Source organism: Prinia subflava, chromosome 2, assembly GCF_021018805.1.
Source record: "Prinia subflava isolate CZ2003 ecotype Zambia chromosome 2, Cam_Psub_1.2, whole genome shotgun sequence".
Classification (NCBI taxonomy): Eukaryota; Metazoa; Chordata; class Aves; order Passeriformes; family Cisticolidae; genus Prinia; species Prinia subflava.
The window spans coordinates 5,952,661-5,975,169 of NC_086248.1; the positions used below are offsets into that span (position 1 = coordinate 5,952,661).

Consider the following 22,509-nt stretch of genomic DNA (forward strand, 5'->3'; position numbering starts at 1 on the left):
CACAGCACAAAGAGATTTTCAATGCCAAAAAGTATTAATGAACAAAATCCTAAAAGCTCCTGTGTACTTGCAGCCCTTTAGACTGCAGTTCAAGCACCAGCATCCCCTTGGATCCCAGTGCAGCTGGGAGGATGCTCTAAGCAGCTCAGGGTATCTGAAGGCCCTTCCTAAAAGGAAGAAAAAGGGACAGAAGGGGCTAGAGGCAGGAGAAGACATAGGCTTGGCTTTGTTTTCTTTCACAGCTGCTCTCACCAGCTCTGTTTGAACGGGTTGGTCCCATTTGCTGCCTCCGTTTTACAGTACTGCAATAAAAGCTTAGCTCAGACAAACAGAAACTGCAGCTGCTGTGCTAATATTAGGAAGGAGCAGCAGCAGGCACTAAAAACACCCTTCCCTCAGGCGATGCTTCCCAGCAATTCCTCCTGCCGCAAGCAGGCGGGAACAGAAGCGGGTGGCAGGCTGGCTGCTGGGAGGGTGGCTGTGCAACCTCCAGGATGTGGGGGGGATAAATTTAGCACCGAGGCAGCCACTTCCCAGATTCCCTGCCAGAAGATGACACCCGACTGACACCAGCTCTTATTCCCAGGTCTGTTACACCTCCATAGGGAATGCAGCAGGAAAAACCCCAGCACACGGAGCAGGGTGGGCTGGGCAGCAGCCCGGCACAGGGGATGCAGCAGGCACAGAGTGGTGCTGCTGTGGAATGCTCAAAGTGCTGTGGACCTCAAAGGGATAGGGAGGATCCCTCTGGGTCAGCAGCTTCATGTGCACAGGACATTTGAGGATCCACCCTGGGGCAGACAGACCATGGCACGTTTAACACCCCTGGCAGGGCCATGAGGTCTCACCGAGGTGTCAGAGAAGGGCAGTGATAGTGTGGGTGCTGCAGAGCAGGAGGCATGTCCTCTGCCAGGATGGGAAGACCATGCTGGGGTGGGAAAGCCCAAATTCCCTCTGTGCCCTTCACCTCACCCATGTGGTTTCAGCAGAATGCTCAACCAATCTCTGGTGGAGCATCTTCCCTCAACACAAGGCAGCCCTGGGGAAGAGCTGCTTAAGTCAAACCTCACACAACTCAGGATGGGCAGTGCTGGGTCTGGGGAGGGTTTAAATGCCACAACCAAAACTGCAGCCACCCACAGAGCAAACAGCTCCTCCTCATCAGCCCTGCCCTGGCTGTCTGTGGGCCAAGTGCTTCTCAAGCAGATGATGTCTCCAGAAGAGCTTCTGGTGGCTTCTCCGTTCTATGGATTTGCCCACTCATTTTTTCAACTCAAACCATAATGAAGAGGTGATGAAGCCCTGATCAAGAGGTTCCCAACCCAATTACAGGCTCAGTTAGTTGATACTGAGTTGGCTAGCAGAAGAACCCATCTTCTAGTTTCCTTTTAAGCTCCCAAACCCATTACACTGCAAACACAGAGGCCCCAGGAGCTGTGGCCACCATGGCAGGGAAACCTCAATATCACTGCATATATAAAGTTTATATTTTTGTGTTTATGCTGTTTCTCTTTGCATTACTTTATGAATTATTACATTTTGTTTATTGCACGTTCTCCAGCATAGTTCAAACCCAACCTCAGTTTGCTGAAAATCAAGTCATGGCTTAGAGCAAATCTGGAGCAATGCCCACTCCAGCAAAACCCAGCCAGCCCTACGCCTTCCCCAGGGCTCTGGCCACTTCACCTTACAGCTTTGTGCCTCAAATAAAACCTGATGCAAATCCAGAAGGCAATTTTGTTCTTTTCCTGGCTGCCTGGGCAGTTCCCAGCCCTCAGACCACAAGCCCCTCTGGCTGGGAAATCCATCCAACATCTTTACCCTCACTCCACTGCTGGCATGTGAACGCAGCACAAACTTAATTCCTAATTACTGGGCCCTGCCCAGTCCCGCACTGCCAGAAGAGGAAGTGAAGGGGATGGGTGGGAGCTGACAGGGCCCAGTTTGAGGAACGCTGCTCCAGGCTCTTGACTTCCCCTCTCAGGGTTTTGACCTGTGAAAGGCCAAGAAACGGAGCCCCAAGGTTTCAAGCCTGCCCCAAGGCACTGCCACAGCCACGTGCCTGGACGTGAGGTTGCTTTCACATCCTCTTCTCCTCTGAAATACCCCAAAACCCCACAGCTTAACCTTGCACCACCCCTGCCTTGACACATCTGCTGACTCATGGGATTATATGCAGCATGAAATCAGCCACATTGGGGTTGTAGCCTTCCCCTCTGCACTTTCAACATCTCCCATATTGATGGTGTGGGTTTGTTTTTCAGCTTTGCTCAGGATGTGCTGCTGAACGCCCCGAGTGAGGCTGTTTGCTTCCCTTCCATCCAGCCCCTGAAATATTTCAGCCGAGGCCAGCAGAGCCATAAATAAACGATAAGAGCTTAAAGCACTGCTCACAGCAGGACACTCAGGGAGCCAATACAGCCTGGCTGTGCCAGCTCCACCCCAGGCCAGCCCAGGTGAGCACAGAGTCCCTTGATAGCTGCAAAATGCTGTTATGCATAAAAAAATCTCATTACCCAGTGCACACTGGTAAAAATCAGTTTTTCTGATTTTAACCCCAAAAATGGAGAATTGCAGTTTGCTGGCATGGCAGGGGGAAAGCCCTCCCTTCTTCCCCTCTTCTTTCCCCTATTTTCATTGTCAGCACCACTAATTTGGGATGTGCCTGTGCTTGCTAAGCAGTGCCCAGGCTTGCCACTGTCTGGCAAACCTGCCTGTGAGGGGACAGATTTTGCAAACCTTGGGTCCAACAAACATTTGTGGCCAGGGCCAGGCTTTAACAGGAGCCCTGTGAGTTAAATGCACCCCAAAAAACCTTCCCATAGCTTCTGCACTCACTGTATTTTCTGGCTCAGCTGCAAAAAAACCCGAGCAAAATGATTCAGAGGGCTAATCTCGGTTTAACCTAAATTCATCCAGCGCCATGCAAAACCAGCATAATCCCCCACAGCTAAAAAAGCAGGCAAGTCTGCAGCCAAGCTGTTTCTCACCTGAAGGAAAATGTTCCTGCTTCATGCTGTAACACTCCAGAGACTCCCATTAATTCCCCTATTCCTATCAGGGCTTGTAAATATTTGGATTTTGGAGCACAAAAGGCTGCTGAGGGAACAGGGCGCTACAGGAGAGAGCAGCTTTGCCTCTATAGGTTTTACAAGTTGAAGGCAGACACCAGATAAAGGATTTAAGAGAAGGATGCAATAGTGGGTGGGACAAAATGTGTTTAGGATACTGATTTGCCATCTGAGAACTACAGTGTTCAACAACAATTTTTACCCATGACTTGGAGGTGTCAGTGCTTTCTTACAACACAGAGATCACGCAGAGAGTTGGGGAAACTCCATTTTGCACCCAGGGATGCTGGGCAGAGCCAAAGGCATCCCAGACAGCACAACCATCCATACTTCATCCTTCCTGGGCTCGTGTGGGACACACCAGAACACGCTGGGCACTCACTGCTGGCTCTGGTCATCCTAAGGGCATCATGCTGTTACTTGGACTCACAAAATGGTTTGGGTTGGAAGGAATCTTAAAGAACATCCAGTTCCAACACCCTGCCAGGGGCAGGGACACCTTCCTCTAGACCAGGTTGCTTCAAGCCCTGTCCAGCCTGGCCTTGAACACTGACAGGGATGGGATATCTACAACCTCTCTGGGCAACTTAGCCACAGGGAGGATCCATACATCTGCATTGCTTATGAGAGTCCTGACTCCCCCAGCAGCACCAAAAACTCTTTTTATTCTTTTCTGCTGCTTTGGTTTTTTTTATTTTTATTTTTTGCAAGACTCCTTCTGCAGGGCTGGAGAGCACAGGACCCACTCTTGTCACCAACAGGGTGACATGTTCCTCTGGATCAAACCACTTTGGTGCAGAGAAGAACTGCCTCGATTTGTCTGGTTTTGGATAGACAAATCACCCAGAGTCAAACCTCAATTAGCTCTAATTAAAGGCTTTCCAACCAGCAGATTATAAAGAAAAAACCAAAGATCAATCTCTGTGCCTGCTCCCGGCACTGAGCTCTTGGCTTCCTGGACTGCTGTGACGATGATGAGCCAACAGCACATTCTCCAGGGATTTGGTCTCCCATGCACAAACTGCTTCCCACATTCCCTGCAGGGCCATTGTATCACCACCCACATCGACAGCACGGGAGCCAGCTCAGGGAGAGGAGGCAGACAGGTTCCAGCAGGTAGCACCTCACAGAAACACAAAGGGCTGGATCTGTACCCTGGGGTGCTGCCAGGCTGTGACATCCCACACAGCTCCAGGATCTCCAGGGCAGGGCAGTGGCCAACTCCTAAGGTTGATCATGAGGGATGCTCATCTGAAAAAGCCCAATCCGATGAATAGGGAAAGATGATGTGACAGTTTGGGTGAATTTGTTTAAAAAAACCCTCTGCTGAAATATGCCAAATTTCTCATGTGGACTTGAGCCACCTGCTGAAAAGATCAACAATTCAATTTTACTCATTTCTAGAAAAACAAGTGAAACTGATGGGGAACCACCCCAGGGTCCAGGTGCGCTGGACACTGTAAAAGACAACACACAGTTTTAAAAAACTAAGAGACACAAGAGAGCTCTTTGGGAAGTCCAGGAGACTTGCATCCAGTTATCCTTGAGATTTGGGTTTACTCATTCTCTGGAAAATCTGCTTGCTACATTTTCAGAGTTATGGGCACAGCCTGTGGTTACTCCATCAGTGGGAGTCCTCCACCCTGACAGGTCACCCCATAAACCCTGCTCCTGGAGCCACCACCTGCATTCTGTAACTGTTTGATAAGCACAGCCTGATGGTCTTGGCCAAAAGAGCCAGGGGCATTCAGCACTGCACAGCCCAATTCTGTTAATTACGTGTTGTGCTGAGGAACAAGCCCCATGTTTTATCCAACGTCCTTGCCCAGAGCTTTGTCACAGTGTTCAAAGTCAAAGCAGTAACTACAAGGACACACATTACTACCTGCTCCAGGAGAGCAAGAGGACAACATGTCCTTCTGGGACACTGCACATGCTGGAAACTTTAATTTGTACGTGCAAAATGGCAATTTTCTCTGCCTTTTTCTCTTCCTAAACATAGCTTTGAGTCTTGGGTTTCTTAATTTTATTTTTTCTCCCAATGAGAGGGCTATATGCTACTGAGTTACCAGGAGCTGAAAGGAAAAAAAACAGCAACGGAGCAGGAGCAGGAGAGATCAGGCAGCTGGCAAAGTCAACCTATCCAAGATCTGGGCAGGATGTTCAGCACACACCTGACTCAGGGTCTCTCCCAAACACAAGTCCAGGGCTCCTGCCAATACATCCCAACTTCTGATTTCATACAATGGGCACAAGGGAATAAGGTGTTTCATACACTAAACAAAATAATTTATGTGACAAAGGATCAAACGAAATAATTTAAGATATGAAATGCACTGAAGGGATCACAGTCCCTCATTTAAGGGGAAGCTTGTGATGATCAAAGCAGAATTTGGGAATCCCCTGCCCTGACAAAGACTGCTTCAGAAGCTCTATTGTGAGTGAAGGTCCACCTTGCCAAGTCCCACCCAAGAGCCCAGAGAGGTCTGCAGGCACCCACCTGCTCCCCTTTGAGTCTGGGTCACTGCTAAGATGATGGGAAATGTTTCACAAACCAGCTCAGGGGGAAGAGCCATGCCTCAACCATCTCCATCTCCATGTCGTCCCATTGGCTTCTATGTTCAGAAAGAGCCCCACTCATCACCTTTATAAACATTTCTGGCAGATCACTGAGTTATCAGAGCCTAAAAACTGAAACAAGTAAGGCAGCAGTGGCCAAAACAAATCTACAAAGGTCACTGAGGCATCTCCTTATGGCTTACACCCAGCTGACAACCTACTGCAGGATCTTCTGCAGCAATCTATATATTCTCCCAAAATATGGGATTGTTTAAGGCCAACGCTGCCAAAGAAGAGCAACAACTCTGGAGGATTCCACGCATGGCCTCCCCCATGCCACCAGTCACCATCTTGGAGGAAGCAACACTTAGTGCTCAAGGGTACTTGGCCCTTCTCACAAACCCATAGCATTTGAGAGCAAGTTTAAAGGTGGATCCTTTTTCCTCCATGTCCCTGGCACGAGGGCTCAGGTACCAGGTGCTCCTGGTGATGCTCAAAGATATAAGCAAAGCACATGGGACTCATGATGGGCATTTAGAGCCCATCAAAACTTTGACTGGGATTTGAGCAAACCTTGGCAAAGCCTTGCTCAAAAGCACTACACAGCTACCACAAGCCCCCAAGGGAGCTACTTGGCCACGAGCTAAGCTCGAGGCCGCAGCCGTGCCCCGTGCCACCATGTCTCACCAAAGCCCCGCCCGGCGTCACCGGCGCCGTGTCCTCCATGAGGCCGCGGATCTTCTCCACCACGTCGTTGCGGCGGTGCTGGCGGAGCGCGCTGATGAGCTGCGCCAGGCTGGCCTCGGGCCCGCGGATGGTCCAGTGCTGCAGCGCGGCGTAGGCGCGCTCGTGGTCGGCCGCGTAGCCGTTGGAGAACGCCGCCACCTCCCGCTCGCTGGCGTTGCACAGGAACTGGTAGATGTCCTTCCACTGGCTCCCCACCTGGGCCGCCACCAGCTTGAGGATGTCGATGCCTGCGGGGAAGGGAAGCCACAGGTGAGGCAGGGGAGTCTGCAGACATCTGTTGGAGTCTAGAACATCCCTCTGGCCATCCTGGAGGGTTTGGAGACCAGACAGAGGGGTCTGGGATCTGTACAAGGGGGTCAACCAGCCTCACACAGAGCCCAGGAGGACACTGCCTCTGATCCCTGTCCATGGGAGTGAATGCCCACATTGTATGAAGAATCACAAGCTGAGAGAATTCAAAATAAGTAGTAGTTAGTTTATCATAGAATGTAAATGTAGAATCTAGGATTCTCAGTATATGGGGTTGAAGAAGCAAGATGGAGGAATTGGGGAGTGGCCCCTGTGCTCCTTGTTCTTGCTCTCGTCCCCCATTTTCTGCTGAGTTGGATCTCAAGGATTGGTTTAGAGTAGAAATGACATGTTAGCATAGGTAGTAGGTATTGGTACAGTTTTGTAAATAAAAAGTACGTTGTGGACGGTGATTGGGTCAGGGGTATTGTACATAAGGTGTGGGGCTCTCTGATCCGCCCAGTCTGCTGCGTGTCCTGCTCTGCTGGGGATGCCTCACAGAGCTGAGAAAGAACTAAGATAAGGTACCCTGCCAGGGAGCCCTGGCAGAGCTGAAAAAGGACTGAGATAATGAAGAATAAACAACCTTGGAAACATGCACTGGCGGACTCAGCTTGTCGTCTCTACCTCTGGTGTGAAACACTTAGGGCAAAGAGAAGATGGAAAACCTTATTACCTCTGGGAACAGCAACCCAGAGGAAACTCCCAGGGAACAGCAACCTTGGGGGAACCCTTAGTACCTTGGGGAACAGCAACCCCAAGAAGAATCTCAGGGAATCAATAACCCTGAGAGACATCGGGTCTAGCAAAGCTTCTCTCATCCCCAAACGGCCACACTTTGCTTTTCTTGGGTAGGTCTTTGAGATTTTGTTGTAATTATTATTATTGTTGTTTTAACACCTTTTATGAGTTCAGGCTGCAGAGAAGCAGCACCTGTAACATGCTCAAAAGCTGCTATGCATGTAAAGGGTGACAAGACTTGTCAGTTAATCCAACACACTCTAAAATCAGTAATTTAACTGTAAAATCTCCTGCACTCTTCAGCACAGGAAGACCCTGGGTACTCAACCATCACATGGCTGCAGCAACAGGGCAGAAGAGCACGTGCTCACCTACACGCCTGCACAGTGGCACTGCAGCCACTGCCTTGAGAGAGAGCTGGATTAAGAGGTGAGTCACCAAAGCACCTCTATAAAGATAAGTATTTCCATAACAAGCACATCCAGCAGCTAGGATTGCATTCAGAGACATTTCCAGTGCAGACAGGTGGGATGACTCAGTCATGAGGTGGGAGTCGCTGTGCCAGGGGAGCATTGGGTGAATGGAAGATTTGGTAGGAAACTAGAGAGTAAAAAGGCAGAGCTTCCCCCAGAAAAGCACTTGAGATATCCTGGATCAAGCCAGTGAGGGTTTTCTCCGTGTATGTCAGGGAGCAATGCAAACAGCACACTTATCCTTGAGTCTACTACAGGTCAGAGTTAAAGATTCAAATAAAGCTGTATCTCCTCCAAAATAACTAATTAACCCTGTTTTATCACGCTGAGAACACCTTGTTTCAAACAGCAACATGAAGGATCAGCATCTGTAAGCTGCAAAGACAAACTCACTTTTTCCTGAAAGATAACCACACCTTGGGTTTCCTCCCGAGCCAGTGTGCCCCCACGGCTCCAAGGAGCACTTCTCTTTCCCTCTGCAGGCACAACTGCAAAAATAGCTGCTTGCAGAAGAGTATCATAGCTGGGGCTTTTCCAGCTGGCCTAAAATTGAACACTTTCTAATGCAGTTTAGATCAAACCTCCCAACTGCACCTTCAGTTCACAGCTCTGATATAGCCAAATATATATAGATACAAAAAAAATCTATAGAAACTATGGGCTGATACAGGTATCTTTTTTAATACATAGGCACATGTATATACACACGGTACACATTTTTGTATCTATGTATTACATAGATATTTAATACAGATGTGTGTAAATATATGTATATTGTCTGGACACCAGGTGCCCACCAAAGCTGTTCTATGCCTGCCCTCCTCAGCTGGGCAAGGGACAGAAAATATAACAAAGATATAACAAAAGGCTCATGGGTTGAGATACAGGAGGGAAAGATCCCTCACCAGTGACTGTCACTGGCAAACCAGACTCAGCATGGGGAAATTAGTTTGACTTTTTGCTAATCAAAACAGAATAGGGCAATGGAATACTTCCCACTCACCTCTCCCTTTTTCCCACATTTAATTTCACTCCTGAATTTTTGTCCTCCTCCCCTCAGCAGTGCAGGGGGACAGAGAATGGGATCTGTGGTCAGTCCATCACATGTTGTCTCTGCTGCTCCTTGCTCCTTAGGGGGATGAATCCTCACACTCTTCCCTTGCTCCAGCATGGGTCCCTTCCACAGGTCCTGCCAGCAAACCTGCTCCAGCATGGCCTCCTCTCTGCCTTGCCTTTTTCACTGACCCTGGTGTCTGCAGAGCTGTTGCTGTCACATGTTCTCATTCCTCTCTCTAGTGGCTGAAGTTACCAGCTTTTTTTTTGTCCCTCCTTTTAAATCTGTTGTCCCAGAGGCACTCCCACCATCCCTGATGGGCTCAGCCTTGGACAGTGGTGGGTCCATCCTAGAGCTGGCTGGCATTGTCTCCCTGGGACATTGGTGAAGCTTCTGGCAGTTTCCTGTAGCCTCCTGCTACCAAAACCTGACCATCCAACCCAATACAATATACATTTCTAAAGTATCTATTTAGCCTGATATATTTTTTTATGTATTTGTATATATCTCTGTGTATATTACACAAACTTCTGTCTATCTCTATATATAACATAGGTATTTTACATATACATTTACATATGCCTATATAAAAAGAAGTATATAAAAACTGACAAAGCTTCACGAAGATATTTTTGACCAAACCTCTTCTCACTTAAGGAAAGCTTATCAAACCTGCTATATATAGACTTTCATTTTCACTTCTAAACTAGATAAGGCAGCCATGAGCCCACAGTTCTTGGAGCATCCACAGACAGTGCTAAACCTGATCTAAATCAGGAACACCAAAGTGCAAACCACATTTGGTACTTCCCTGCCCTCCTCCCACCACAACCACCACCCGTCCCTCCCCAGCTGTTTGCAGACACATGCCTGTACCATCTCACATGGAGTTGTGAGAGCTGGGGCTTCTCCTACCAGAAAAGCTTGGCCAGCATGGGGGATGCAGCCCACCCAAAATCCCGAGCTAGCCACACTGCTTGGTTCTAACTACAGAGAAAAGGCTGTGAACCTGTATTGGGATTTATTCTGGGGTTACTGATGTGACTCAGCTCATTAGTTACTGGTGCACATCACAACAGAGCAGCAGGAATTAAGCCTGGTTTTGTTAATGCTCCCCATTACTCAGATGAAGACCAGTGGCCCTCAGTTCAAGGGACTGAAGGGTGTGCTTCCAGGTAAATCCTAAATTTTTCTCTCTCCATGACTTTGCATCCAGACTGGCAGTGCAGAAGCACAGGCAGCCCAGATCACACTGGCAGTCAAGCCCTTATGCCTTCTGATATCACATACCTGGGCAGGTAAGACACCCAAAAGGCAACTCAGATTTGGAGTCAGGTCCTTCAAAGCAGCAAACCAAACTGCTTTTTGCATAAAAGCAGCAAAATGCCTGATTTATGCAGCACTGCTTGATTTTATCACTCAATCCAGAGGATAAAAAAAGTAAAAATCCATGAATACAAGGATAGAAAAAGCTCTGCAAGGCTTGTGCACTAAGGTAATGACAGCAATGCAAAGAGGGATGAGCATGTGTGGTACTGCCTATTATATATCCATATATAGATATATATAGATAACGACTTATGCACTGAGATATATATAGACATATATTGAAAGACTATTTAAGTTATCTCACTGTATACATCTTGCAAAACTTCTTTACTCTCAGATTCAGCAATTTTTTGCTAGGTTGATATATATATATATATATATGTGTATGTATCTACATATACACAAAGAGAAAGAGAATGCTGCCCATTTTTTAATGTACACACACACAAGTGAGAAGCATCAGGTCTTCCTGCCAGTGCTGCCCTGCAGTGAGACAATGAGTTATGGCTGGGTGGGAGCTTTGCCCACACCCACTCCCATGCACATCAAACACACAGAAGCGCTAAAACATAATTTGCTGGTTTATGACCCCCACGTGGCACATCTAGTCAGCCCAGAAAAGGAAAAACCCATATACTACCTGCTCCCACGTACGTATTTAATACTGACAAATCCCTGTGTTTACAACTGCTGCACTGGTGAGAGAAGTTTTCAGCTGCCTGCAACTTGATTTGCACTGGTTTTATGCAGCAGCACGACATTTATGTCCAAATGTTCTCGCTCAGGATTTATGACAAAGAGCTCATGCTTCTACTGACATTTTCAAGTTTAGTATATTTAATCTCACCGTTCAATAAATTGGGTCCATAAACATGTTTATATCCCTTGGCAATAACATCCCTGGGCACGAGAACACACCAGGCAGCAGAGGACTTAATGGCGCGTAATAATCTTTGGAGAACAAATGTTCCATTAAAAATGAATTTGGAAATGTCTACCTTAATACTGTAAGAACCTTAAACTCATTTTCTTGCAACTATTAAATGAATTTAAGGCCCATATGTTCGCTAGAACCACTACAATATTGTGCAAACAAAACCCAGAGAGATGTGAAGAGACACAGACAAGTGCAGATTTGGCTCCAGTCAATAAGAAAAACATTGCTCCCTCTCTTCTTAAAAAATAAGATTAAAACCATTACATGACAAGCTGCGGCTGCAAGCCGCCAAGTATTACTGCTCACACTAAAATAAAATGGGAATGCTTATAACAAGCTTATCATCCTACTACTTCCATATTTCCAGAAGTCCTACAAATTACTCTGCAGAGCACTAAGAGAGCTGGAACATCCTGTTGGGATGGGAAGGTGCATACCACAGTACGTGCAGCAAAAACCCCAGCTCCACCACAGGTCCTGGATCTTCTCCTTCTCCCTGAACCATGTGGACCTTCTCCCACCATGCCCATCTGCACATCAGGGCTAGAGATGGTGCTCAAAGACTTCCAGACCACACCAGTCCCAAGTAAAATGGCCAAGCTCAGCAGAGGTGGTGCTTTAAGCCACACATTTCATGCTTCCCGTGTGAGGCTGGTCACAGCACAGCAAAGCTGCTCCAAGCTTGCCACAGCCTGAGTAGTCCTCTTTTTTTACCACAGGCACAGCCTGGGAGAGCTGCAACTAAACCATCCTGCAACTGAAGTGGGAGACAGCTCCACCCCTCTCCGTCATGTCAGGATCCAGCACCACTGATCACCCAGCTTTGCTCATACCTCAGACAATAGAATTAAAGAGGAGCACCCATGGCTGCATCCAGCTGAGTTGTGTTTTCCATGGTCACCCCAAACAGGCAAGGACAGATCTGAAGGATCCAGGACATCCATACGTGTCTTAGGTACCTGAGCAGATGGCATCTCAATTGCCATTATCTTAACACTGCAAGCCTCTAAATGCTGTGCTGGGCTACACCATGTACCCCCCTAGTATTTTAAGGTGGTGATAAACACACCTTCAAGCCAGGACAAGGCCAAGATGTGCACAGGCCAGTGAGAAGCCCAAGGGAGCCTGTACACACATGGGAACACAGGCACAACCAGGGAACATGGAACCATGGGAACACAGGCACAACCAGGCACATCTACAGCCAGGGCAAACTGGGACAAATGGAGCCAAGTCTGGAAATGGACAAATGCTCCAGAGTGGCACAAGCAAACACAAGGCCTCTCCAGAAAGGTCCTCTCTTCAGCTCATCTACAAACATGCTGAGCTGAAGGGAGGACCTTCCTGGAGAAGCAGGGCCTCTGCTCCTCTATAGCCCTGTCAGGGAGTTGCAGAGAGTGATAAAGTCCCCCCTGAGCCTCCTCTTCTCCAGCCTGAACACCTCCATCTCCTTCAGCTGCTCATTCTCACACTTGTGCTCCAGACCCTTCACACCTGCTCCACTGCCCTTCTCTGGACACTGCTCACCTCTGCCTCATTGTCCCCATAAACATGATTTCAGTTTATTCAGCGACTTCCACTTGCTTGTTTTGAATCTGGTTCAAGATTTTTCCCGTCCACTTCCTGCTCCTTGCGATGTGCCCCGCCTCACTGCGGCACAGTTTGACGTGGGCAGAGCCATCAGTCCTTCCACGTCACCAGGGTGGTCATCAAACACGCACTTGGGACTTGGCTGAGCTTTAATGCCTTGTTCTGGACAAGCCTCACTGGTCTCCCCAGCCCTGCTATTTGCAGCTTGGACACAGACCCAGTTCTTCAGCACCATTTGGCCTCAGGCAGGGCAAGGAGCCAGTGTGGTGTGGGGCACAACCAGCAGTGCAGGCACGCTCACCTACAGCACCTGCAAGGCACCATTTCTCTTCCCTGCCATTGTGTTTTCACATCTTCAAGCAAACTTGAGACCAGAGGAAGAGCTGCCCCACCAAGGTGACACCCCAGCACCCAGCAGCAGATGCAGGGAAACCACAGCCACAGAGGTGCTGAGGCTGCTTCCTCTCCCCACCCTCTCACAATGTCACTGTTTTCATTCTCAGAGCTCAAGTTAAACATTTTTCACATGAGTGCTCCTCAAGAAAATGCCACCTTTAAGGGGAAACCTCATGTTTAGAGCCCCTCCAAGCCATGTGTCCTTTCACCCCACTGGTAATAAAGGGACACAGTGCATAGAAAAGGATTAGCACAACATCAGTTGAAGTTTTAGAGGTGCCTTATACAGCTGGGAGGGAGAGATCTCCCAGGACCTATGGCATACCCAGTCCCATGAAGTGAGCAGCTCAGCAACCCAGAGACAGCTTCATCATGAAAGGCTGGATTTCAGGAAACTCCATGCTCCCTTCATCACCAGGGACGAGGTCCCACAAGTTCCCCCATAACACTTGGGGGAAGTGACCTCCACCATCCCAGTACCAGTCTGAGCAGGAGCACCTGGAGCTTCCACCACCTACATACAGAGGTATTCCAGAGATGGGCAATATTAATCTGTGCACCACATGCTGTGACAAATCCTGACTGTGACAGGCAGGCTGGATGAAGCATCACAGACAGAACACAGCCCAAGGGCACACACAAGTCAGACAGAAAAACCACACTGATGCAGCCCAACCCTCCCTTACACCCAGATAAAAGCTCCAAATCACTGCAAAGCCAGCTACTCCTGAGTTCAGCCCACCTCCCTCCTCCAAATATCCTCCTGACTCATGTGAAACACAGCCACAGCAGCCTATTTTTATGTCTGAGCACACACTGAGAGCCTGTACAAGAGAGGCAGGATGCAGCACATCCACACACCAACTGACAAGATACCACAGCTCGACCAGACCAGGACTTAGAAATCCCAAGTGTGCAACACAAATATCTTTCCAAAATGCAAAAAATCCCACCAAATGCTGCCAAAAAGGGGAAGTTATTGGAAACCCAATTCCTCCCCCTGCCACTCAAAATATACTTCAGGTCCTAAATGAGGAAGTTTGAAAATGTGCCAGGTCCTCCACCCGGCATTGGCACAGGCTGGAGGATGAAGGGGCTGAGAGCAGCTCTGCTAAGGACTCGGAGGTGCTGGTGTGTTGTGTCCAGCTTGGGGGTCCCCAACATAAAAAGAACATGGACTCATTAAATCAGGTCCAGCAAAGGCTACAAAAATGGTCAGGGGGCTGAAGCATCTCTCGTTAGAAGACAGTTTGCTCAGTCTAGAAAAGAAAAGGCTCCAGGGTGACCTTACTGCAGCCTGCCAATACCTAAAAGGGCTGCAAGAGATCTGGAGAGGGACCTTGAACATGGGCAGGGGGGAAAGAAGGAATGGCCTAAAACTGAAAGAGAGCAGGGTTCGATTGGACATAAAGAAGAAATTCTTCCCTGTGAGGGTGGCGAAGCCATGGAACAGGCAGTTCAGGGAAGCTGTGGCTGCCCCATCCCTGGAAGTGTTCAAGGCCAGGCTGGACAGAGTCTGAGCAATCTGGTCTAGTGGGTGGCAGCCCTGGCCACAGTAGGGGGTTACAAACTAGATGATCCTAGTTTTGTTGTCAGACAGTTGGAAAGGACACACTCATGAAGATTTAGTAGTGACAGAACAGTTTTCCCAACCATGGGCAACAGTGTTGCTATCAGACCCTCCCAGGACCCAGTGATTCATACCCTCAGCAAGAGCTGTTTGGGAAACAAACCACCAAATGATATGTTTGGAGTTTGTTGGGGTTTTTTTGAAGACAAAACTGAAAATCTTGCAAGGCAGAAAGGGACTTCTAACAATAACTTCCCACAAGTTTTCCGGAAAATAACCAAACCAGACAGTGGAGAGAGGTCTGTGATCAGCCACATGCAGTTAGGAACATGTTTCCAACCCGGGAACCTGAGAATCATCACGAGACAAGACCTCTTTTCCTCTTCCACATACATTATGTGGAAGTCACCTCTGTAACAGCCCCTTCGTCCAACCCTCCTGGGACCCATCTGAACTCCTGCCCACCACCACAGGATGCTACACCAGAGACCCGCAGAGTGGACTTGCTCTTGCTTTACTTTGCATGAGAATGGTCAGCATAAGTATTTTATGTAATTATTAAATTTTAAACGGCTTTTGCAGAATTAATCTTCATTATAACCCTCTGGGACAGCTGGTAACCCTGAGCACACACACTGACACAGCCAGAGCCATATAAATATCCAGACACCCACAGATGCCAACCTGCGGATTAAATTCACTTCCTGCATTTTTTTTCTCCCAGTCTTGGAGAGCAAGAATAAAAACAAAACAAAACAAAACAAAAAAACCCCACCTTGTTATTCGAGGAGTGACGTGCGAGAGCCTCAGTGATGTGAGAAATCACAGCCCTCCCGGCGCTGAAACTGGTATCAATCCCTCCCTCCTGCAGAGATGCCCTGCCTCCCACACTCGGCCCTACACCTTAATGGGCAGGCACAAATCCCAATCCCTCATTAAATTAATACAGGGGCCACCCAGGAATTTTGACCCTGGGATAATTTGGGGTTTTTTTCTGAAGCAGATTTGGGAGCAAATGTTCCAGCTTTCAAGGGGAGCTCCTCACAGCCCTGTATAACCTGCAGATAGATGGCTCATGTAGCAATGCACATTAAAAGTGATCAAGCACCAGTCTTTGGTGCTAATGCAATAAGACTGAGGAACAGGAGATGATAAAACCTGCACATGATTAGGTTTCTTCCTCTCTAAGCAGAACAGCAGTCTCCCATGTTTGCACTGTCCGAGGCTCCCTTTCATCATGAAGTCCTGGTCAGCTCTCTTGCACACGTCCTTTGGAAATCACATTGCTTCCCAAAAGGACAAAATTATTTTTGAGCAAACCTGAGCAATGTTTTACATTGGGTGGTTTGAGGAAGATGGTGTTGTGAACTTGTCAGATGCCAGCCCAACACTGCCACGGCAGAGATTTGTGTTGCCATGAACATGAAGAGTTGCTGCATCCCACCCAAAGCAGAGCACTGTGCCCATGTAAGAGCAAACACAGCACAAATGCAGCAGAACAAGCTCCAGTGAGGAGCATCCATACTCCTTGTGATGCCCAGCACATTCCTGCCTCTTCCAATTTAACCAGCTCCCCTCCTGCCTGGGTCTCACTCACCCTGTGGAGGTGGACAGGCTGTCAGCAGAGGACCAGCAGTCATCTGTACATCATCAAGCTGCAGATGCCAGAGGAGACACTGCTTTGGAAAACAAAAACAGACACAACACCTTCCGCCTCTCTGTTTTGGCAGGTGGACAGACATCAATCCCTCATCTCATGCTCTGCCTGCCAGAGCCGTATTAGGCTTTGCACACAAGCCTGGGGCTGCTCCTCTCCAGGCATAGCTGCAATTACCAAATCATTTCAGCAGCAATGGGCACACCTGCCCTCCTGGGATGCTCTGGGCATCTCTGCCCCACCTGAGGCCTGGGCACAAAACCTGGAGGCCACTGCAGTTTGAGGCTGGTGAAGCTTGAGTGCTTGAAAGGATTGTTTGTTTGCCCTGCTGCTTCCACAGCAGCTCGTCCATCCTTACCCTGCCCCCCAAAGTGATCCTCTTTGCCACCAGCTGGGACCTGCTCAGGAGCTGATCACAGGGAAAACTACCTCTACCAAGCAAAACCACTGCACTAAGTGGCTTTCATCTCATTTACTCACATAAGCACTAAGGAGGGGTCCTAAAGTAGCATTCAGCATCACCCTGCAGACCTGCGAGTGCCAAGTCTGCGGCAGTTTCCTTATTCAGAGCAGCAGTTAAATAGGCCTGAGGAATAACATCCTCAGCTGGACTGTTTCCATGCACCTGCTTCCCTTCATTAGGTGATGGATCTCTAGAAAAGACTGACTTAAAAAGCCCACACATAACCTTAATGTGCTGTCTCTTGCAGAGAATCATGTATTTTACTATGATAAGCATCTTCCAACTAACCATAAATGAGTACCTGATTCCATTTGAGAACCAGCCTGCAATGACCCTGCCTTCCCCACACCCTCACTGGTTATAATCATGTGGGAATGCTTTGGAGCTGCAGCATCAGGCTCTCCAAGGTACAAGATGTGGTCCCTTCAACACCCTCAGTGACTTCCTCGGGAGCAGATCAAGCTCAAGCCTAGGTCTGGTCCCTCAGCAACCAGCCTGCAAGCCAAGGACTACTCCCTACACATCACCAACCGAGAAGATCCTGGCCCCCAATGTGCTGACAACTGATCAACCAAGACCCCCAAATCCCAACACTCTCCATCTCTTCAGCATCACATCTCAACTCCCCACTTTGATTTTGAGCCATTTTAAGCACAAGCTCTTCTATGCAGTCAAGCCTCAGCCCCACCCCAGCTGCAAACAGCTTTTGCAGAACAGTTAATTTCTCTGATTATTTAACCAGAGGCTTCCTGGCTTTGCTCTCACCACCCACTGCAATAATGTGCAATTACAAGACTTGAAGAAAAATAAATGGGAAGTGCCATCTCATGCCAGGCCAGCACTGCCAAGATCTGTTCTTCAGTCTTTCAACTCCAAAAAACAAAAATCACCAAACTCTTTTCTAGCTTCCTGGCATATCATTTCAGACAGCTGCTTCTACACACAGGTTTTACCCTAATAGTTTGCAAGCTTTGTCTTTCATCCTCTGCTACTAAATAGTTGAAAACCAAAGGCAACAGTATCAGCAATTTCTGTGAAAAGAATTCAAGTCCATCTTCATGTTTGGCAAATGCCATGTTTTGCGTGATAGGAAATCTGGCATTTCCAAGGCATTTCAGAGACAAGCTCCAATTCTCAGTTTTTTGCTTTTTCTGCAAGTCCATTTTCTCACCTCTGGAAACGTCTGAAGAAAGGAAATGGGTATTTGTTAAAATAAAGGCATGAGCCCAGTGTGTAAACTGTTCTTGATTTTCTAAAAGAAAGAAGTCACACAAGGTTAAACCACAGAGCCCTATCAGCCCTGTACCCACGTCACTCAGGCACCATGTGGATAATTTCTCAGGAAAACTTTGACAAACTGTGAACTGCTGGATTCCCATCTGCAGGGCTGCAAAGTAAGAGCCAGCTGAGGCAGCAAGAGGTCCAGCTTCCCCAACCACAGGCACACTGTTCTACCTTCTCAATCTCTCTCTGGATAGCCTCTGTTGTGAGGATGGACATGAGGACAGATGTGGAGGTAGGCTGGCTACTAACCCAGGCCATTAATCACTGCAAGCTCTTCCCAGACCTCTGAACCATTTAATCCATTTGCTGCCTTGGCTGGAACACATCCATGCTGAGGACATGGGTCTAGTTCTAACACCAGCCTCCCAAGCTACTTCTATTTTTATGTTTGGACTGTTATTTAAGGCATGTATTATGACCAGAGAGAGGACAGGGCACAGATGCCAGCTCATGGGGAGATGAGGACAAGTGAACCTCCTCCTGACAACACCTGCTGATCAGGATCACACACCTATCTCAATTATTTAAGCAATTCAGGAATTCAGTCCCTTCAGGAACCAGGTAAGAGTTTCAGCCCCTGCTTCCACCCTAAACCCCTCCTCTTTTGGTAAGGAGTGCCATGTCTTTGCTCCAGCACAGAGCAGTGCTAGTGCCACCCTGACCACCTGACCAGCACCTACAGCCTTGGAGAAATCAATAATAAAATCCCCCAAACAGGCAAAGCCTTGGATGCCCACCTGGTGCCATGGGAGGCTCAGGGGGCTGCCAGTGTGAGGGCAGGAGCCCAAGGAAAGCTCCTCTGAGGAGAGACTCCAGTGCCTACGTCAGACCTGGACTTTCCTTTCAAAGGTTAAAGCTGTTTACTGAAAGGATTAGGAGGGAGGAGATGGTAAACTAGGAACAAATGGGGGCAGACTGTTTGCAAGAGCTACAAGAACAGGCAATAAACACACCCCAGCCCCTTGCTGGTGTGCCAGACAACCTCTGGATGGAGGTCATATAGATGTGGGTGCACTGGCAGCACCCAGCCCAGGGGCTTCACCCCCAGCCACAAATAGTTTACACTGATTGATTGCTCTCTACACCCCTTGTGCAACCACAAACCAGGCTGGCACTTGAACCTGGGGTGCAGCTGTGGTCCTCACATCTCAGGAGGCTTTGCTCTGGTTGCCTACCATGGAGGGATCCACACAGCAGCACAGGAGGGGAAGGATTTTCCCTCTGCAACAGCCTGAAGTTTGCTCCTGGCTAAACTCATCCCTGTCTGAAATGCTGCTTCAGGATGAAGCATGATTTAGGAACAAACACTGCTCGAGCAGCAGAAAGCTAAGCCATGACGCAGCAGCCCTGCAGAACATCTCAGCTGTACAGCCAGTTATTAAATAAAAGGTCAACTCCTTTATGGCACTACACCTCTCCTTTCAAGTAAACAGCCATAAGAGCCAGACATTTCAACGGGAAAGGCAGAGAGGGGTTTATGCATCACCGCAGAGGAGAATAATTTCCATATCTGACATGACAGAGAAGCACCACCAAGTAAGAGCTAATGAGCAAGGCTCTTCCAGCTAACACAACACGATTTGGTTTGCACTAAAAGCAAGACAAAGCATTAATTGGTTTGTGCCCATTTGCCTGCCCTGATTGCACAAAGTTCATCTGAGGACATTTGGTGGCAGGATGAAGTCACAAAGCCACCCATGCCAAGACAGAACAAGCGTGACTGATGCAGGAATGACTGGGAGTAACGGAGCCATTCACCTCCAGATTGGAGAGGTTCAAACACACCAAGCTGGTTTATCACCTAAGTGTGGTTTTGTTGTTACACCCAGCTTGTTTCCCAAGACAAAGGAAAAACTCAGCAGGGATCTTGCGAAATTTATGCAGCTGTTAATGTGACAGAGAAGGCTGGAACAGCTCACCCTGGGAAGCACAGGATGACCCCTGAATGATGCCATGCCCCAAGGGGTGACAAGATCTCAGAGGAGAGGTTTTATCTAAATAGGTTAAAAGAGGTCATTGCTCTCCACATGAACCTTCTCTTACCTGCGGTTCCTTTAACCCTGAATCATGATTAGTGACCCAACACAGAGCAGTGCCCACACAGGCAGTTCTAAGGTGGCTTCCAGAAGGATCAGATGCAGCACAGGCACTTCAGCATGGTCTGAAACACCAGGATGGAATCCAGAACTGTGCCCACTCAAAGCAGCATGGTCTGGTCCCTGCACTGGAGCATTCCCTGTCCAGTACAAGCTGCCCTACTCTGAGGTGCTTCAAGAAACAGGAAAGCATCAGAAGAAATTCAACCAACTGGTAATTAAGGTCTTGGGGAAAAGGGTTACTGCAAGTTAGCAACAACCACTCATTTTTGATCTATGAATCATGGCCAAACCATGTATTCCTGGTAGTGCCACAAACAAGGATGTCTAATAAGGTTCTGCAACTCCATTGCAGATCACTCATAACAGTCTCATGGACCATGCTTTGGGTGCCACAGGTTTTAGGGGCAATAGAGTGCAGGGGTTATAGGGAAAAAGTTATCAGAAACAGAAAAAAGTTTAAGAAACTGCAGCCCAAGAACACAACAAAGTTAAAAGGAAACTGATAAGCAATACAAACACAAGAGAAAGCAAAAAACCCAATTCCAATAAGATCTTGCCGGTTGTGTAAATGATTTAATGAAGGCAAACAAAGTGTAGGTCTATTAATCAGCAGGAAGGTGAAGAGAGTACACGACAGAAGACGCCCTGTTCAAAACCTTCTTTGCTTTGTATTTGAGCACTCAAGGATGACTTTCATCAAGGACTGATCTCTCTTAAACCTTCCAATCTTTGCTCAATCCATTCTTTGTTTGCTGGCCCCCCTTCCCCCCCTCGTTAAGTGTGCTTTTCTAAAGGTTAACTGGGAACGGATGTTTAAGGTTGAGCAACGTCAACCCAAAGTAAGTAAGGACTCGTCAGTCTGCACAGGATAAGGGAAGGTCAAAACTGCCACGGGAGCCTTGCCGAGGAAGAACTGTGCGTCCCACTAGGGAGATCATGGCTGCTTGATGCTCACGGTCATGCCACCATTAGTTTATCACTGACTTTTACAAATTTCAACTTGAAGATCACAACAAGTCATATTTAAAGTCTCATCAGAAAGTTGACAATAAATCATCCACTAAATGAACAGGAAACACTACCAAAAAGAGAGTCCAGGCAGGCCTGATGACACTCAGCTGGAGTGGAGCTGTACACATCCAGCCTTTAAGGATAACCTTTCTGGCTCCAGTGTGGGCAAAGGGCTTGGGACACAAGCCAGCACTTGGGATTTAGGGCTAAGAACTGAAATTGAGGCAGCGCCAAGAGGTGGGAGATGACTCAGCCTTCCAGAAACAGATGGGGATGAGGGGATAAAGGACTACACGAAAGACAACGATGCATGCCTGAGTCACCGAGAAAAGAAGGACCATGTGAAACAGAAGAAAAGCGTGAAGGGAAGGAATCAAGAAAAAAAAGAAAGGTGCCCTCATTCAAAATCATTCTACCAATGGAAGAAGAGTAGAGGCTGGAGAAGCTGGGTGAGAAGAAGAAGAGAAGCTGGAGTGAGCAGGTGATGCTCCCTCCATTTACCCTTCCTTCAGGAGCAGGGACACACCTTAGGAACTGGAAGGAAGAGAAGCCAAGGGTGAAGAAACATCTGAGGAACCACGATGGGCATTGTTGTGACTACAAGACCCACCAAATGAGGAAAGCCACAGGTCACTGGCTGTGGGGGCGGGCCCTCCACAGCCCTGGGCTGGAGTGGGGAGGACACCACATGTCACTACTGCTCACCGTGCCCGTTGCAGTAATAGATCCACTTCTCCCTGTTCTGTGTGGGGGTGGTGGACTTTTTCATAATAGCTTTTTCCACAATGGCACTGGGATCTTGCCGGGGTCCCTTCTTCAGAGTCCGTGAGCTCTTTCTGACGCTGCAGACCACAATCACCACCAGGACCAGCAGCAGGAACAGGACGATCATCCACGGCAAGTGCTCGTTGATGTCGAAGTGCTGGTGGACGTTCTGCGAGCCTCGCCGCGGGGGCCTGTACGGGACGCTGGGCTTCTCGCCCCCCATCATCTCCAGGGACGGCTGCTTCTCCAGCGCTTGGCTGGTCTGCTTGTGCCGGTAGCTCTGGGCCTGGCTGGTGGTGCCCGAGCCCGCCAGGGCGCGGCCGATGCCGCCCGTCTCGTTGGCCGAGGTCTCGTTGTAGTAGCGTGCCCGCTGCACCATGCTGCTGGAGGCACGCGGCGCCGGAGAGGGGACGAGATCGGCGACTGAAGAGTTCAGACCTGCGGGAGGAGAGGAGAGCTGAGTGTCACGGCCCCG

At 48.5% G+C, this 22,509-nt stretch overlaps 1 protein-coding gene and 1 long non-coding RNA gene across 5 annotated transcripts in view; one reads left to right on the top strand and one right to left on the bottom strand.

Annotated features, from left to right (window-relative positions):
- TNFRSF21 (TNF receptor superfamily member 21) overlaps window positions 1-22,509 on the bottom strand; it is a 36,064-nt gene that overhangs the window by 5,262 nt on the left and 8,293 nt on the right. For 2 of the 4 annotated variants that reach the window (XM_063424060.1, XM_063424062.1), the window contains exons 3-4: window positions 21,975-22,472; window positions 6,318-6,604 (exon numbers count right to left, since the gene is read on the bottom strand). In XM_063424060.1, the coding sequence (XP_063280130.1) occupies window positions 6,318-6,604; window positions 21,975-22,472 (785 nt within the window). The remainder of the gene's footprint in view (window positions 1-6,317; window positions 6,605-21,974; window positions 22,473-22,509) is intronic. The other 2 variants (XM_063424065.1, XM_063424067.1) reach the window with 1 other exon arrangement.
- On the top strand, window positions 6,675-13,473 carry LOC134547666 (uncharacterized). Its single transcript, XR_010079535.1, has 3 exons — window positions 6,675-7,516; window positions 7,710-7,835; window positions 11,919-13,473. It is a non-coding gene; the product is annotated as an uncharacterized LOC134547666 (long non-coding RNA).